General features: G+C 37.1%; 1 protein-coding gene across 8 annotated transcripts in view; it reads right to left on the bottom strand.

Annotated features, from left to right (window-relative positions):
* Nucleotides 1–16532, bottom strand: part of PPFIA2 (PTPRF interacting protein alpha 2) — a 463512-nt gene that overhangs the window by 65507 nt on the left and 381473 nt on the right. For all 8 annotated transcript variants that reach the window (XM_029954962.1, XM_029954964.1, XM_029954965.1 and 5 more), the window contains 3 exons: nucleotides 14573–14602; nucleotides 10872–11002; nucleotides 7323–7477 (listed from right to left, as the gene is read on the bottom strand). In XM_029954962.1, coding sequence (XP_029810822.1) covers nucleotides 7323–7477; nucleotides 10872–11002; nucleotides 14573–14602 — 316 coding nt within the window. The remainder of the gene's footprint in view (nucleotides 1–7322; nucleotides 7478–10871; nucleotides 11003–14572; nucleotides 14603–16532) is intronic.

The raw sequence follows: 16532 nt of genomic DNA, 5'->3' as shown, positions 1-16532 counted from the left end.
ATATCAGATAAAGGGCTAGTATCCAAAATCTACAAGGAACTCACCAAACTCCACACCCAAAAAACAAATAACCCAGTGAAGAAATGGGCAGAAGACATAAACAGACACTTCTCCAAAGAGGACATCCAGATGGCCTACAGGCACATGAAACGATGTTCAACATCACTCATCATCAGGGAAACACAACACACTGAGATACCACCTCACACCAGTCAGAGTGGAACAAATCAAGAGACTATACATACTGGTGAGGGTATGGAGAGACGGGCACCCTCCTATACTGTTGGTGGGAATGTAAACTGGTACAGTCACTTTGGAAACAGTGTGGAGGTTCCTCAAAACACTATCAGTAGAACTCCTCTATGACTCAGCAATAGCACTGCTAGGGATTTACCCAAGGGATACAGAAGTGCTGATGCATAGGGGTACCTGTACCCCAATGTTCATAGCAGCCCTGTCAACAATGGTCAAATCACGGAAAGAGCCTAAATGTCCATCACCTGATGAATGGATCAAGAAGATGTGGTAATATAGATACATGGCAATGAGAAAGAATGAAATCTGGCCATTTGTAGGAAAGTGGATGGACCTCAAGGGTGTCATGCTAAGCGAAATAAGTCAGGCAGAGAAGGACAGATACCATATGTTTGTACTCATAGGTCTAACAGGAGAACAGGAGAAACCTAATGGAGGACCATGGGGAGGGGAAGAGGGAAAGAGGGTTGTGGAGAGAGAGGGATGCAAAACTTGAGAGACTGCTGAATACTGAAAACGAACCCAAGGGTTGAAGGGGGTGGGGGGAAAAGGTGGTGGTAATGGAGGAAGGCACTTGTGGGGAAGAGCACTGGATGTTACATGGAAACCAATTTGACAATAAAATATTTAAAAAAATCTCTGTCTTTGATTTCTGTTGCCCTCTCTTACAATGCCTGTCAAGGGCCTATTTTTTTTAATTTTTTAATGTTTATTTTATTTTATTTTTCAACGTTTATTGAATTTTGAGAAAGAAAGAGACAGACAGAGTGCAAGTGGGGGAGGGGGAGACAGAGAGGGAGACATAAGAATCTGAAGCAGGGTCCAGGCTCTGAGCTATCAGCATGGAGCCTGATGCGGGGCTTGAACTCATGAACAGTGAGATCATGACCTGAGCTAAAGTTGGATGTTTAATTAACGGAACCACTCAGGTACCCCTAATGTTTATTTTATTTTATTTTAGAGAGAGAGAGAGACAGAGAGAGAGAGACAGAATCTGAAGCAGGCTCCAGGTTCTGAGCACAGATCCTGATGCATGGCTCGAACTCACAAACTGTGAGGTCATGATCTGAGCCCAAATCAGACACTAAACTGACTGAGCCACCTAGGTGCCCCAATGGCTTCTTTTCATTATACTTATCATTCAGTGATAACATCTGTTAGTATGCTCATGTGTGTTGTTCTTTTTTTCTTTATAGTCATTATAATTGGAATTCTCTGATGACCTGGAAAAGCTGGTATTTCCCCAGGTAGTAAACAAAAGAATCTGTTAAGATCATATGGAGAGATATTTTGAACCCTCCATAACTTAGTTTTTGAGATAACCTTTAGGAATAACATTTTTTTTCATTTGTTTTTCCTACCCATATCAATAATCCATCAATCAGATACCTGTGCTACTGAAATATTCATATCAAGTGACTAGGGATGTATTGACCAAGGACACAGTGAGTCCTAATTAGGCTATTAGATACCTTGATCCAAGGTGTCATCATTCCACTTACTAGCACTATAATGGGAGGATTATTCAACCTGTTACAAACCTCACTGAATTTTTCCATCACCCAGGCCCCATTGTGACATCTTGTCCACAGGATGCCATGAGTCACAGCTCGCCCACTGCCTTTCCTGTTCTCTTACTGAGTAACTTTGTCAAAGAAACAAATGAGTGTCATTCGACATAGTTATTTTTAACACACTTAATTAATTTTGCTTCAAAATCGGTTAATGCCTTCAGATAACATTAAAAGGCAAGCCAGTCAGGATTCCAATAACTGATGCATAATTATAGATTGTGGGGTTCAAACCCCTTTCCCTAGCTATGCTCGTAGGATAGATGATGGAGCAGGTAAAATTTTTCAGGGTCAGAAATATGTTGAAGTTTTTGTTTTGTTATAAATAAAAGGTTGTATATGCTTACATACTCTATCTTACTAAATTGAAAGTTCCTTGATGCCACCAGTTTATGCTGTTGTAGCCATTTTACTAAGGTTCATGTTGGTACTCTAAACTTAACAGTGGCTCAATATGCTTATTCACTAAAAGTAGAAAGACATATATGATTTTGGGTTATCTGTGTGCTCTCTTTCTTCCCTCAAATTCTCAAGCCTTTTAGGTTTCAATCCCCTCTTGTTACTGCTTCTTTTCTGGGTAAAATCTTTCTGTCAAAGCAAGCAGAAGCAAAAATGAGTTTTTTTTAATAGTTCCACTTGTCTATTCTGTTCATGTAAGGCAATCTTCCTTTTATTCATTTTCTTTTAAATTTTAGAATTACTAAACAAAAATAATAATGGGATTTTATAAGTTCCTGTTTGGTGTGGGCAGTTTTTCCAATCATCATTTTAGTTGGGGCAGGTGATTTTTCTAACATTCTTACATGTCTATATCATACACTTACAGCTACCATTTTTTGTAGATATAACTTTGGTACCAAAATCTTTCAAAGTGTGTTTTTTAGGAAGAGGTCTCCTATTTCAGATATATTGTTCCTCCTTAAGTTCACATCATAATAAATACTATTGTGAGTGTATTACCATTCCTCTTGAATTGTTTGGGTAACAACTACCCTTCATTGCCCTAACCAGTTTTCTAGGTGTGTTAAGACTAAAATTGTTCTAGAATCTTGTAGTAGTTTGTTTGAAAGTCAGGCTGTAGTAGGTTATAAGGTGACTGACAGATAAGAAAGTAAAAACAAGAATTGTGGAAAATTAAGCTTGGATGTTAGGAGTAGGGGAAAGATAAGTAAATATCTAAGAAAGACAGCAGGATCAAGTGATGACTTTAAATATAGATTAGACAGCATATTTAAACATCAATGGAAATATCAGAGATGCCTTGCATCTAGAAACATAAATCGGGAGAAAAGGCTGTGGTCACTGGGCTGCCAAGTCTCGATGGACCGCTCTCATACCCTGGATCTATGCTCTAGGAAGTCAGTGTAAGTTCTTACTGATCTCGTTGTCTCTATGCCCCTCAACAAGATTATTATCAAAACTGTTTCTGTGCCATTCACCTTGGGATTTGTAATATGGGAAGAGAGTGAGTGGAAATAAGACAAAGAGAAACTAAACTCAGATCCCCATGTCTGCTAGAGGGAATACTTCCTCTGTTAGGAGTCATTCCCCAAATTCGATGGAGACCTTCAGGTAGACTTGGCTCATATATATGTTTTACCTTTCTAGCACAGTACTTAAAAATTAAACGCGAATGCTTTAAATGCAAGAACAAATGCCCATTCATTCATTTTAATCTATGCCACTTCCTGTTAATTGAAACCCTGTCTATAATATGATGCACTGAGTAGACATTTTAATTAGCAAATCCTACTCCTACATCATAAGCAATAATGCCATAAACAAGAACTGTCGAATCCTATATAAAGAGCAGAATAAATTTTCTAAAAGGTACTTGAAAACTTGAAACCTTCCATTATTAACCAAGCTTTTCTCTATGCTACTTTCGTGATTTGAGTAAATAACCATCAAAGATTTGGAAAATGTGCTTTAATAGATTTCTGTAATAAAACTATTTCATTTGGTTTCTATCAGCTTTATTTTGCTTCTCTTGCATTTTTGGGTTTCCATGTTTATATTGCCTCTGCTAGTAACACATTTGTAAAACTTGACTATTTGTATATTTAGTTTGATTAGGAGTTATTAATGCAGTCACACTGACTGATCTATCATATCTGAAGTTTATCTTATAACCCTAGCTTTTCAGATTGTTATATAATGCAAACAACATCCTCTCTACCAATATTCTCCTCTGTGAACTACTAAAAATTTCTCCTTAGTTGCTTATCATTCCTGATGGGACCAAGTGAACATTTTCACAGTTTTGTTTGGACAGTTTTCTTCCTACATACCATATTTCATTTAGCATAACTATTCTCAGATTATAACTTCTCCTCCCTCCCCCTCGCCTGCCACTCGCCCCCCACGTATGAGCTAAACCCTTTAACTAAGAGTTCAAAATCTTAGGACATGGTACAAAATTTCCAATTTGGTTCTTTGACACCATCATCCATCTACCATATTACTTTCCATGTTGTCTTTCTTTTTTTTTTTCTATTTCTATTCTCATTGGTGGAAGAAAGAAAATTGGCAGTGCCTATGTCTGAATTTTCCAGATCAAGGTATTAAGATCATAACCACTAGAGATGCTTTATTAGTTTTTCTGATGTAGAAATCAGCACTACCAGGTGGAAGTCCCTGGGTTTGATATGTTTTCACAGTCTTCCTCTTACAACCTGGATACACCTTCCAGGACAAATGTAGACCTGAATCCACACCCCTCAAACAAAGAACCAGTGGTATCATGTGCCATATTCTTTTGGGACAAATATGGTTTCTTAGAACCTACTTGTGCCTGTATTTTCTTCTTATTTACTGAAGTCTTATTTCCAACAAAGACTTTTTTATCTGCAGCTTCTCCAGGAGCTTTCATCCACCTTCAATGTGAATAGTTTCTACATAGCTCCAGAGGAACAGATATTTGTAACTGTCTTCCTCATCAGCATTGCAATCCTTAGAATGCCGTTGACTCTGGCTTTGTTTATGCAGTGCCTCTTTCGTTCCTCAGGGTAAAACAAAATTGTTCAGAGCTCCGAAATCTTCCCAGGGTGATGCTATGATCATGAGTGACTATTGCTAGTTTCTGATTTGGATGAAGTTAATGACTGATTCTCTTTATATCTGGTCTGACATAGAGACACACAATTACTAAAAATGGGTAAGAAAGGCTAGGTTTCTAGAAGAATGTATATTTTTCTAGACGTTGAGTTATATTTTGGATACCTTGATTTTGACAGCATATTCTTGGCAAAATTTCTAATGATTCAGTAACTCTTCATCAAAATTAAATTTAAAATAAAAATAGAAAAAAATCCAAAGGAGAAAGGTAATTGAATATATTTTAAAAGGGAAAAGTAAATTACAGATCCTAAAGTAAATATACATGTTTAAATAGGAATAAATAAAATGATTACTATGCTAGCAAAACAAATAGTTTAAAATAATGATCTATACTATTGTGAATTACACTGTAATATATTAGCTATGATAAATATTTTGGTAAAATTATCAATAGTTATCAAATAAAAACATTAAAAAATGCCTTGACTTCCATATTTTACATCTAAAAAATAATCATCTTCTATCTTCTTTCCTTATGCAATAATTTTTTTTTTTACAGCCTAAGGAGTTCCTTTCCTGAGAAACAGAAGTCCAAAGAGGATTTAATTCACCTGCTGAGTAACATTTAATCACACAGCTGGCTGGATATTAGTTTCCCATGGTTTCTGATGCTTTGTGTGGGTTTTACATTATGGAAGTTGAGAAAGGCACTTTTGAATATACTACATTTGTCCATCTGCAAACATAAATATTACTCTTGAAATGCTTTTGGTGCCAGGTCAGAAAAGTGAGCCAGGGAGTTGGAGCACTACTTATAAGTAATCATTCCTTTATTTTGGAAACTAAAGAAAGTGCTAGGAGATTTATAGTATTCTGTTCAGCATTGACCATTGGAGGTAGGGGCCAAATATTTTTTCAATAGTTTAATTATATTTCTAAGTTAAATAGAAAAAGATGGAAAAAAAGAAGATTTAATCACAAATAATTAATATGATGAAAAGAGATTTCAGAAGAAAAAATATAGGAACACACACACACACACACACACACACACAAACACACACATGCAAGCCAAGTGTATATTTACCTAGGGTCATTTCAAATGTACTGATCTATCTATCTATCTACTTTAAAGTTTATTTACTTATTTTGATAGAGAGAGAGTGTGCACACAAGCCGGGGAAGGGCCAAGAGAGGAAAAGAGAGAGAATCCCAAGCAGGCTCTGCATGTTAGTTTAGCCCCTGATGCAGGGCTGGAACCCATGAACCATGAGATCATGACCAGAGCCAAAATCAAGAGTGGGTTGCTTAACGAACTGAGCCACCCAGGTGCCTCCTATATATATTTACAATTTTTTTAATGCTTCCTTATTTTTGAGAGAGAGGGAGAGAAGGCGAGAGAGAGATAGAGCGAGCATGAGTTTACTTATTTTTGAGAGGCAGAGAAAGAAGGAGACACAGAATCTGAAGTAGTGTTCAGGTTCTGAGCTGTCAGCACAGAGCCCGACGCAGGGCTCAAACTCATGGACCGAGAGATCATGAAATGGACTGAAGCTGGACACTAAACTGACTGAGCCACTCAGGTGCCCCTAAAGTTTATTTATTTATTTTGAGACAGAGAGAGAAAGTGTGAGCCATGGAGGGGCAGAGAGAGAGGGAGAGAATCCCAAGCACTGAGAGCACATTGCAGGACACGGGCTCAGTCTCACAAACCAAACCGTGAGATGCTGACCTGAGTGAGAATCAAGAGTCAGATGCTTAACTGACTGAGCCCCCAGGCGCCCCGATACTGATCTATATTTTTATTCCATTAGTGACCAACAACAACTAACATAATCCATATTGCCCTATTCCTTCCTCTGTCCCCCTACTTATATACCATAGAGTTCATTGTGTGGAAAGATGTGATATCTTTAGATAAAAAAACCTGTAATTTTTGCCAATTTTTTGTCCTTATTATGGTTAAAAAATTATTATGGATTTTTTGTAGGCCTCTCAATTTTTGCAACAGAAAAGTTTTTATAGACATCTATGCCTTAAGTGGCAGTATATTCCGTGGTTTTAAACACTGACACTCAGATGAATAGTTCCGTTCTGTAAATTACTAAGACATTGTTTAGTCATCAATATATAAGAGTAACAGCGATAACACTTGTCACACAGGGACCTTGTGTCTATCAGAGTCAGTACTAAATAAGTCTAGCTATTGTTATTCACAGAGGAATTGAAAGGATTGTACGTTTTACAATATTCTTCCATTGTAAGTTTTGTCAAACATTATTCAGCTAAATTGAATTTACAGAGCTGACTGAAAAAGGAAGTTTGCCAGGTAGGAAAAAGAAACATGCAAAGATGAGAAATGAAATGAAAATGAGACAGACCCTCAGGAGTGACCAAAACGAGCGGCAGTGGAAGGTCAAATTCGTGCACACTTACGGAGCTGCCCGAGTCGGGCTTTTTCCTTTTTACCAAACAGACGTCCTATTGAAGACTTGATTCCTTTCTTCTTGGGGGCTTTGTGAAGAGAGTCTTGGCTGCTATTGGCACTGCCAAGCCCAAGGCTTTCTGGCTCAAGGGAGGCAGATAAATTACTGCAAAACACGAAAGAGGGCAAACTGCTCATCCACAAGGTTCACAGAGTTGTTCCTTTATAAAGGGAAGAATGAAAGAAAAAATATTCTCTTTCTTTCCTCCCACATTTGCTCTTAAGCATATTGAAAAAATTTTTTTTTCAGCCTTAGGGCCCTGGGCCTCCAAATTTTGTCTAAGAAAAATTTTTGTTCTAAATGATTTTCTCCCTTATTTTCATACAATCAGTGAACATAGGCCGGCTTATTAAATGCATGTTAAATGACCTTCCATTATTTAGCAAGTGACCCTTGACCTATTTCTTTTTTTTTTAAATGTTTTTATTTATTTATGAGAGAGACAGTGTGAGCAGTGGAGGGTCAGTGAGAGAGGGAGACGCAGAATCCAAAGACAGGCTCCAGGCTCTGAGCTGTCAGCACAGACTCCTACGTGGGGCTCGAACCCACGAACCGTAAGATCATGACCCGAGCTGAAGCCAGATGCTCAATCGACTGAGCCACCCAGGTGCCCCTCCCCGACCTATTTCTATCTCAGAGTACATTTTTTTAGTCTTAAACATAATAACCTATGATAAGACATTTAAATTTAATTAACAGTGACGTTTACGCTGTTATTCCAGCCCATAGCTGTACCTGATTTTCTTGTAGCCATCTTTCTCTCTCTCAGTTTTGGAACCTAATTCATTTATTTACTTTTTAAAAATCTTTTTAAAAATGTTTATTTTATATATATATATATTTTTAAGTTTACTTATTTTGAGAGAACGAATGAGAGAGAACTTAGGCAGGGAGTGGGCACAGAGAGGTGGAGAAAGAGAATCCCGAGAGGGCTCCACATTCAGCTCGGAGCCTGCCAGTGGGGTACAATCCCAGGAACCCTGAGATTACAACCTGAGCCAATATGAAGAGTCGAATGCTTAACCACCTGAGCCACCCAGGCGCCCAGCAGCTAACTACAGATGCACAGATCAATTAAGAAACAGGGCAGTGGCAAATGAAGCAATGTGATCTCTGTCTTTAAGAGAGATTAGTGAACAATGAGGAAATCAGAAAAGAGGCAATTTTTTAATGGTTAAATTAGTTTGTAAAAGAAGAAAAAAATTAACCAGAAATAAATTCTAGTTATTAGCAGATTGTCACTGTTTTTATGAATATGCCGATTTCTCTTTTTTATATTAAGCTTTTAATTTTAATTCCAACATAGTTAACATTCAGTGTTATGTATGTTAGCTTCACGTGTATAATACAGTGATTCAGCAACTCTATGCATTACTCAGCGCACCCTAAGTGTGTTCTTTAATCCTTACCACCTATTTCACCCATCCTCCTACCCTCCCCCTCTGGTAACCATCAGTTTGTTGTCTACAATTAAGAGTCTGTTTCTTGAATTGTGTCTCTCTTTTATTCCTTTGGTCATTGTGTGTGTGTGTGTGTGTGTGTGTGTGTGTGTGTGTACCACTTGTTCTTTTTTCAAAATTAAAAAACATTCAAATTTTATTAATCTATTTTGAGAGAGAGAAGGAGAGAGTGAGTAGGGGAGGGGCAGAGAGAGAATCCTAAGCAGGATCCACACTCACTCACGGTGAAGCCCAATGTGGGGCTTGAGCCTCTAACCCTGAGTTCATGGCCTGAGCCAAAATCAAGAGCCAATTGCTTAACTGACTGAGCCACCCAGATGCCCCTTAAATGTTTATTTTAGAGAGAGAGAAACAGAGAGAGAGAGAGAGAGAGAGAGAGAGAGAGAGAGAGAGAGAGAGAGAGCTTTCAAGCAAGCAGGTCAGGGGCAGTGAGAGAGGGGGACAGAGGATCCGGAGTGGGATTTGTGCTGACAGCAGAGAGCCTGATTTAGGGCTAACACTCAGGAATGCTGAGATCATGACCTGAGCCAAAGTCAGACTCTTAACCAACTGAACCACCCAGGCACTCCTGCCTGGTGCCTCATTCATTTAATTTTAAATCATCTAGGTGGGATTTAAAAAGCAAATACTCATATGCTGTAATGATCACTTTGTTTTTTCTTATAGTTCTCAGGTACTCTTTTAGGTACTTGATAAACTGAAACAATTTCCAAGCAGTTGCTCTGGACTCCACTCCTGGCCAATGTAACTGACTCTGTATTCATAGGAGAGGTTGAATTAGATACATTGCTATCTATTCTACAGCTGTTCATTTGACAACACCATGATGAATTACTTGACTTATTCACACTCTTTAATAAGTTCACATTCTCTAAACTCCAAACCAATAGCTTTTCACATGTAAAACAGGACTCATTCTTTTCTTGGAAGATGAAAGCATTTAGTTTCAAGCTGGAGTAACTGGGGTTTTATTTTCACATTTGACACCAAAAATAAACAAAACAGAAAGGAACAAATGTCTGCCAGCCCAGAACCTCTGGTTTTAAGAATATTTGTAAAACTCATATTATTTAGAAGATAAATTCTTACTTAAAGTATTAATACTAAGCCATTACGCAGTCATTTTACTGATGTATCTCGAAATGCTGGAATTGATAAGACTGTAAAAGGACATGTATTTGAGATGTGAATTGCTCACTTAGATTGTTTATGTTACTTATTATAGTGATTTGCCTGCAATTTTGTAGGCAGATGGAAAGCACCACAGGATGAGTTGTTATAACAGAGTATTTCCCCTTACCTTTTAACATTTTGGCAAGTGTGCTTTTTTCCCCCTTTAAGAACTTTCTGTTTAATTAGCTGTTATGGCTGTCAGCACTAGATCGGGGCAGGGGGCAGGGGGGGGAGGCGCTGCACATACCTGTTTGCTGAAAGTAAATGAAGTGCAATGATGGACTTTTCAGAACCTACTTTCTAAAAAAATGTTTTATTTACTGGGGAAGGGGGTAGCAGAAAGAAAGGGAGAGAGAGAATCCCAAGCAAGCTCATGCTCAGCACAGAGCCTTGTCTCACCACTGTGAGATCATGACCTGAGCTGAAATTGAAAGTCAGATGCTCAACCCACTGAGCACCCAAGTGTCCCCCAGACCTTACTTTTACATACAAGCCAAATGTATAGTCTTGCCCTAGAATCTCTTACGTTTTTTGTTATTCTTCTCAGTAAGTCCTTCCATTAGCCCGATTTCAGTTTAATATTAAATATCCACTAAAAGTAGAAGAGCTAACCTCATCAATATTGACTAGGAATAAGACCACAAATACATGGTTAATTTTAAAACTAAAAATTTGATCTCAGGATGTAATTTTTTTTCACAAGAGGAGAGGGGAGAGGGAGCAGAGCCATACCCTCATGGAGAGTTATAGCTCAAACCAAATTTCTCATATAAAGTTTTAAGCAGTCTATTTGATGGCGCTTAAAGAAAGGGTAATATTTTCACAAGGAGAGCGTGCACGGAGAGGTGAGCTGCTGAGAGTCATACCTTCGGGCGTCATTGTGGTAGGAGGAGGGAAGGGTGTGAGTCATCCTGATGGCTCTAGGGGTTGGGGGTGGGGAAGTTTCACATTTTATTGTTGCTTTATCCTCCCGACCATCTTCTTCCACCACTGCAATCTAGAAGTGAAAACAGTGCATTCGGATGAATTCTTTCTAGATTTCAAATGAAATTGACAGAAAAAGAGAATCATTAGCAAAGCTATTTGAGTAATTCTAACACAAACACAAAACAAAAAATGTGGGGCATAGAGTCTTAACATATAAATTCCTATTATTGAAGCATGTGAGTTTAATGACTGTTTTAAAAGTGAAGGTATTCCAGTCTATAACAAAACATGGATACATTTCAAAAAAATATTATTTAAGAGGAAATAAGCACCATGGATCAATATCAAGGGACTATGAAAAAGCTATCATGGAATTCATTTCAATATATCAGAACATATAGGCTTTACAAATAGTTACTGGACACATATTTGAGTTAATTCACTAAAAAAGTATGCATGGTCAGGTTATTATAACATGGACATCTTTTTAAAAAAGATGTTTTTTAAAAAAAATGTTCATTTTTGAGAGACAGAGCACCAGTGGGGTTAGGGTAGAGAGAGAAGGAGACCCAGAAGCCAAAGCAGGCTCTAGGCTCTGAACTGTCAGCACAAAGCCTCACATCCAGCGCCAACTCATAAGCCTAGAGATCATGACCTGAGCCAAAGTTGAATGCCTTCATTGACTGAGCCACCCAGGGGCCTCTTAAGGAGGAGATTTTTGAAATGAGAAGAGAAGATGGCAAAACTACAACATAATCAGATAAAGTGTATTAACTCAGGCAAATGAAATGTGGTCCAGATGTTTAAAAAATAAGTTGCACCTTATTAGAAAAGAATTCTTTTTAAAGTAAGGATTATAAAAAGTAAGAACAGAATTCTTGCAAACTGTTTCATTTCACTACTTTCCACGGGAACACAGACAAAGGCATCTGGGCTTTCTTTAAAGAATTTAGTTCAGGGGTACCTGGGTGGCTTAGTCAGTAAAGCATCCGACTTTGGCTCAGGTCACCAATTCACGGTTTGTGAGCTTGAGCCCCACATCAGGGCTTTGTATTTGACAGCACAGTGACTGGAGCCGCTTTGGATTCTGTCTCCCTCTCTCTCTCTCTGCTCCTCCCCTGCTCATACTCTGTCTCTCGCTCTCTCTCTCTCTCAAAAATAAACATTAAAAAAAATTTAGTTCAGAGTCCAGAGCAATTCAAGATACCACAATATTTGTCAGGGATAGACATATAAAACTGCATTACAGTAAAGACCTTTCAATGTTAAAGTTGATTGTGAAGATATATATATTTTTTACAACAAACCTGCATTGGTTGTCGTGGCATCACTGTGCATTAAAATATCTATACATAGAAAGATTGTGGAATGCATAGCTAATAGGTAGGGTTCTGGAAGTTCTGATGACAAAGAGTTAGCAATATGGCAATAGCAAAAAATCTAAAGCTGTGCTCTCATTTTAGGTCGACATAATGTCTTGCTTTGTTTCTACGTTAGGCTATTATGCATACATGTGTTTATAGATGATACATGACAAAGGTTTTATGCACTGAATAAACAATGAAATTGTCTGGGCTCTTGTCATCCAAGCCTTGATTACTTTAACGGTTTAAGTGGGCATCTTTATAGGATTTCCTCTCTCCATTTCAACTAGCAAGGTGTCACCAGAAGACTCTGCTTCAAGAACTACCTTCAGCATGATGTTAATCCTATGGGAAACTCTTTCTAAACTCACATCTCATCTCAACTTCTAAGGTGTATTTCCTGATGGGTATTTATGTCTTCAAAGTTCCATGATCTAGCCATAATTGTTTTCTGTGATTATTTCTGCCAAGCCTGACCTTTCTGCTTCCACTACTTTTTTCTCCTGAAACACCTCCTAACATGTCTTCCTCTCTCCATGCTGCCAGTCAAACTAAGCCAACTTTCCAAATGTCAGCTCTTAAAAACATCATAGACACTGTTCCTCTGAATAACGCTTAGAGTTTACACTACAGAGATAAAATAAAGGAGAAAGGTTTTGGAATCCAAGATGGATTTGAATTCTGACTTCTCTTATTTGTTGAATGACATGTGCTAATTATTTACCTGCTCTAAGATTCAATTGCCTCATCAATAAAATGGAAGCAATAATACTTCTATTCTCAAGGGTAAATGGAATCACACTTGTAACTCCTTAGCCTGATATACAACAATTTTTAGTTTGTGGTCTTTTTTCCATGACCTACCTTTCTTATCAACCATTTCTTCACCCTATGAATCCCCTGAGCCTGTATTTCTGTATGGAACTTTCCTTTGTGACTTTTTTTTCCTTAAATCTACTAAACTTCTTTTACATCTTTCATCTACTCAGATTTCTCTCTATATTCCCAGTATAATCCTTTAAGTGGTAGAGGAAGTCAAGGACACATAATAAGAACATTATGATGGTAAATTTGACAGTTAAGAACAAACTGGTAGTATCAAGGAGAAGATGCTATAGGAAGAGAGATAATTACTCAGGAAAAGAAATTCAATCAACATATGCCACACAAGTATAACATAGGTTCCCTTAATTTAAAAAAAGAAACAAAGAAAAAAATTCTAGTTCTAGAAGTGTTTGGGCATAGTCTGACTATCACATATCAATGATGCTGAAAAATAGATTTATGCACTGAAAGAAGGTTGAACCTTTGAAATCTTTCCCATCTGATATCCCATGAGTCTGAACTCTGCTGATATAAATTATCTAAGATGTCCTTTTGTGAACAGGACTGGAGTCCATTTTGTTTCTCATTTCCAATATGTATTCTACTGATGTCACATTAAACAAGAAAGTAGCAGATTAATAATATTTTCATAATTTCTATATTCTTGATGCTCTGGTGTCTGGTGCCATGCTGACCTAGGACAGAATGCTCCTCCCAGGACTAGCTAATTCCTAGAGATTGCAAACTACTTCCCTGGAGTGTGCCTTCCATAAGCACATCAATCAATCTAGTTGAGTAATCCAAATCATATTCTCGATCTGGATCTTGTGATACTCCAGGAGGGAATATTTCTCTGCCTTAATCATCCCAGGCCAAGACTCAGACAACTAGAGATAGCCCCTGTACCCAGAGCCCACAGAAATGATAAAAACTAGCTAAGCTTAAGCTTGCTCAACCTTCCTTGCCTTTCCAACAGAAACCACAATCAAACTCCTACCCATCTTTTCTGCTGGCTGTTTTTGCTTTGTGACTTACACTGGGGCTTCCCTTGGCCGTTGCACAGCATGGTGTGCCCCCTGCTCTCAGGAAGGGTGAGCAACAAGCTACCGTTTCATTGACAGTAGTCTCCTGATTTGTTGGTCTCACATACCTGAATAATAGTAAAACTGCATTTAAAAATAAATGGCATTATTCTAGCATTGACAATAAATAATCTAATTCTAGGATATTTAGACTACAGAATCTAATCATTACCCTAGAAGGCATGAATAATTTTGTATTGAGGCATTTGCTCTTATAATCACATTTAAACAATTTGATAATGCTTAAATACTTTTAATATTTCTGTTTATGTTAATAAAATGCTTCAGCTAAAGGGAATACAATTTTAAGGCTTTCACAGAAAACAAACAATATTCTACAAGTAATCAGACAAAAGATATTTACTTTACCTTTCTCCGATGTTTCCTTAGATCACTTGGCTGTGATTGGCAGTAATAAAAGCAACATAAAACAGAACTAATTAATGAGTTCCATTTGCCCATGTTACAAGTTTTAATAGTATTCTATAACTTGACTATCTTGTTTTTTCATTCCATTATTTTCTAAATATACATCCTTTCCCACTACAAAAGGACTCCTCCTGAGAGTGACTTCAGAGAGGGAATTCTTAGATGGAATGGGAGGATGGGCACGTCTACATGTTGAGGTCAAGCATACAAACTTGGGATCTGAGACACGAACCCTAGGAAATATGAAGCACATATGCAGTGAGCTAGCCAGAAAAAAATATGGGACTATATCTTCCCCCTAAAATATAAATGGGAATGAAAGAGATTATCCATAAAGAAAGATCCAATGCACATATATGGGGTTTATAAACATTCCCTTTTGCCTTATCTATGCAGAGCCTTGGTCCACCCTTGGACAGGCATGTTGTTCCTGAGCTCTGTCAGACTTGCTGGCATCTTAACAAGTCTCCCATTCCCAAATGCCAAGAGCTCTGGCTTCAGTATAACATGTTTCTAGGGTTGTTGTTTTCTTGTCAATGTGCTTTTACAGAATTTTTTTAAAGTTGTCTTTATGACTTCAGATGAATCTTATTCACTTAATATCTTTGTTAATTTTTCTTATGTAAGTAAAACAATTTTATTCCATTATAGTTATATTTACATCTACATAGTTTTGCTGCTCCTGGAAAATGAGTTGACTTACTCCACACAATATTCTAACTAAATATCAGTAGGATGTTCTTTATGCTTATGGATTTTTGGAGAGTAAAGATAAATAAAAGTACATTTTATAATCAAGACAAGTAACAATGCTTGTAAGACATATACATATATACAATAAAATGAATACAATATCTTTTCAATCTCTGCTTTTCTGTCCCCCAAATCTGTCATTTTCCTCTGAATATTCAGAGGAAGTTTCGGATGGTATTCTCCCAAATTGTGCCCCCTCACATTTTCTACAGGTGAAAGGAAATCCACCTGCCTTTCATCATAACAGTGATGAACTTAACGACCAAGTTTTATTACGTGACAAGGACGTCCTGAATTTCATTTATTGTTTTTCTGAGTCAGGTATGGGACATTTTAAATACTTTTTTACCCACAAGAAATGCTTACATATTTTTAAGTACTGTAATTACAGTGTAATAATGTTCATTTACTATTGATGTTTTTCTGACTAACTGCTAAAGAAAATGCATGAAAGCAGTGGCATCTTTTACACATATATAAAAACATCATGTCTAAATTATTATAAATATATTATTTTGTTATTATAAAAATAAAGCACTATCAAGGATTATGATGCTAATGTTTATACAAATAGTTAAAAGAACAAAATAACTATGTTGCAAAAAGTAAGGAAGAATAGCAGGACAGAAATAACCAAAGTTTCCTTGCCTTGGATGCTGACTAAATTATATGAGGAAGATTCTTACTGTAGCTTTGATAATAAGCAAGTCACCAAATATATGTAGCAAATAAAAACAGAAACTAAGCCAAAGACAGTATCCTGTTTAGTTAATAAAGTCAAATTGATGGTTCTTAGATTTCTAAAATTAGCAGATCATAATGTAGCTCAGTTTATTGGGTTATGATATCTTAGTACATTGACGAAAAAGTTTGTGCTGTGTCTAGGTGGGGTCAGTTCTGATTAGCTGTTCTTTGTCCTGATTGGCTATTGTCTATTATATGTATTTTAAGAATATTTTTAATATCAAGTCTGGAAATAAGCACAGAATAGAGAACTCAATGGCTTAATAAGGTAAATGTTTCCTTTTTTAAAACTTTTGCCATTTTTCTTTTATGTTGACTTTATTGCTTTGAGGTCTATTACTGTAAAGAGTTTGAAAATAAAAAATGCTGGCACACCATATAAATAGTTTTCTGTTTCAATTCA

The sequence above is a fragment of the Suricata suricatta genome, chromosome 10 (assembly GCF_006229205.1).
Source record: "Suricata suricatta isolate VVHF042 chromosome 10, meerkat_22Aug2017_6uvM2_HiC, whole genome shotgun sequence".
Taxonomy (NCBI): Eukaryota; Metazoa; Chordata; class Mammalia; order Carnivora; family Herpestidae; genus Suricata; species Suricata suricatta.
This window is presented reverse-complemented; position numbering and strand designations above follow the sequence as displayed.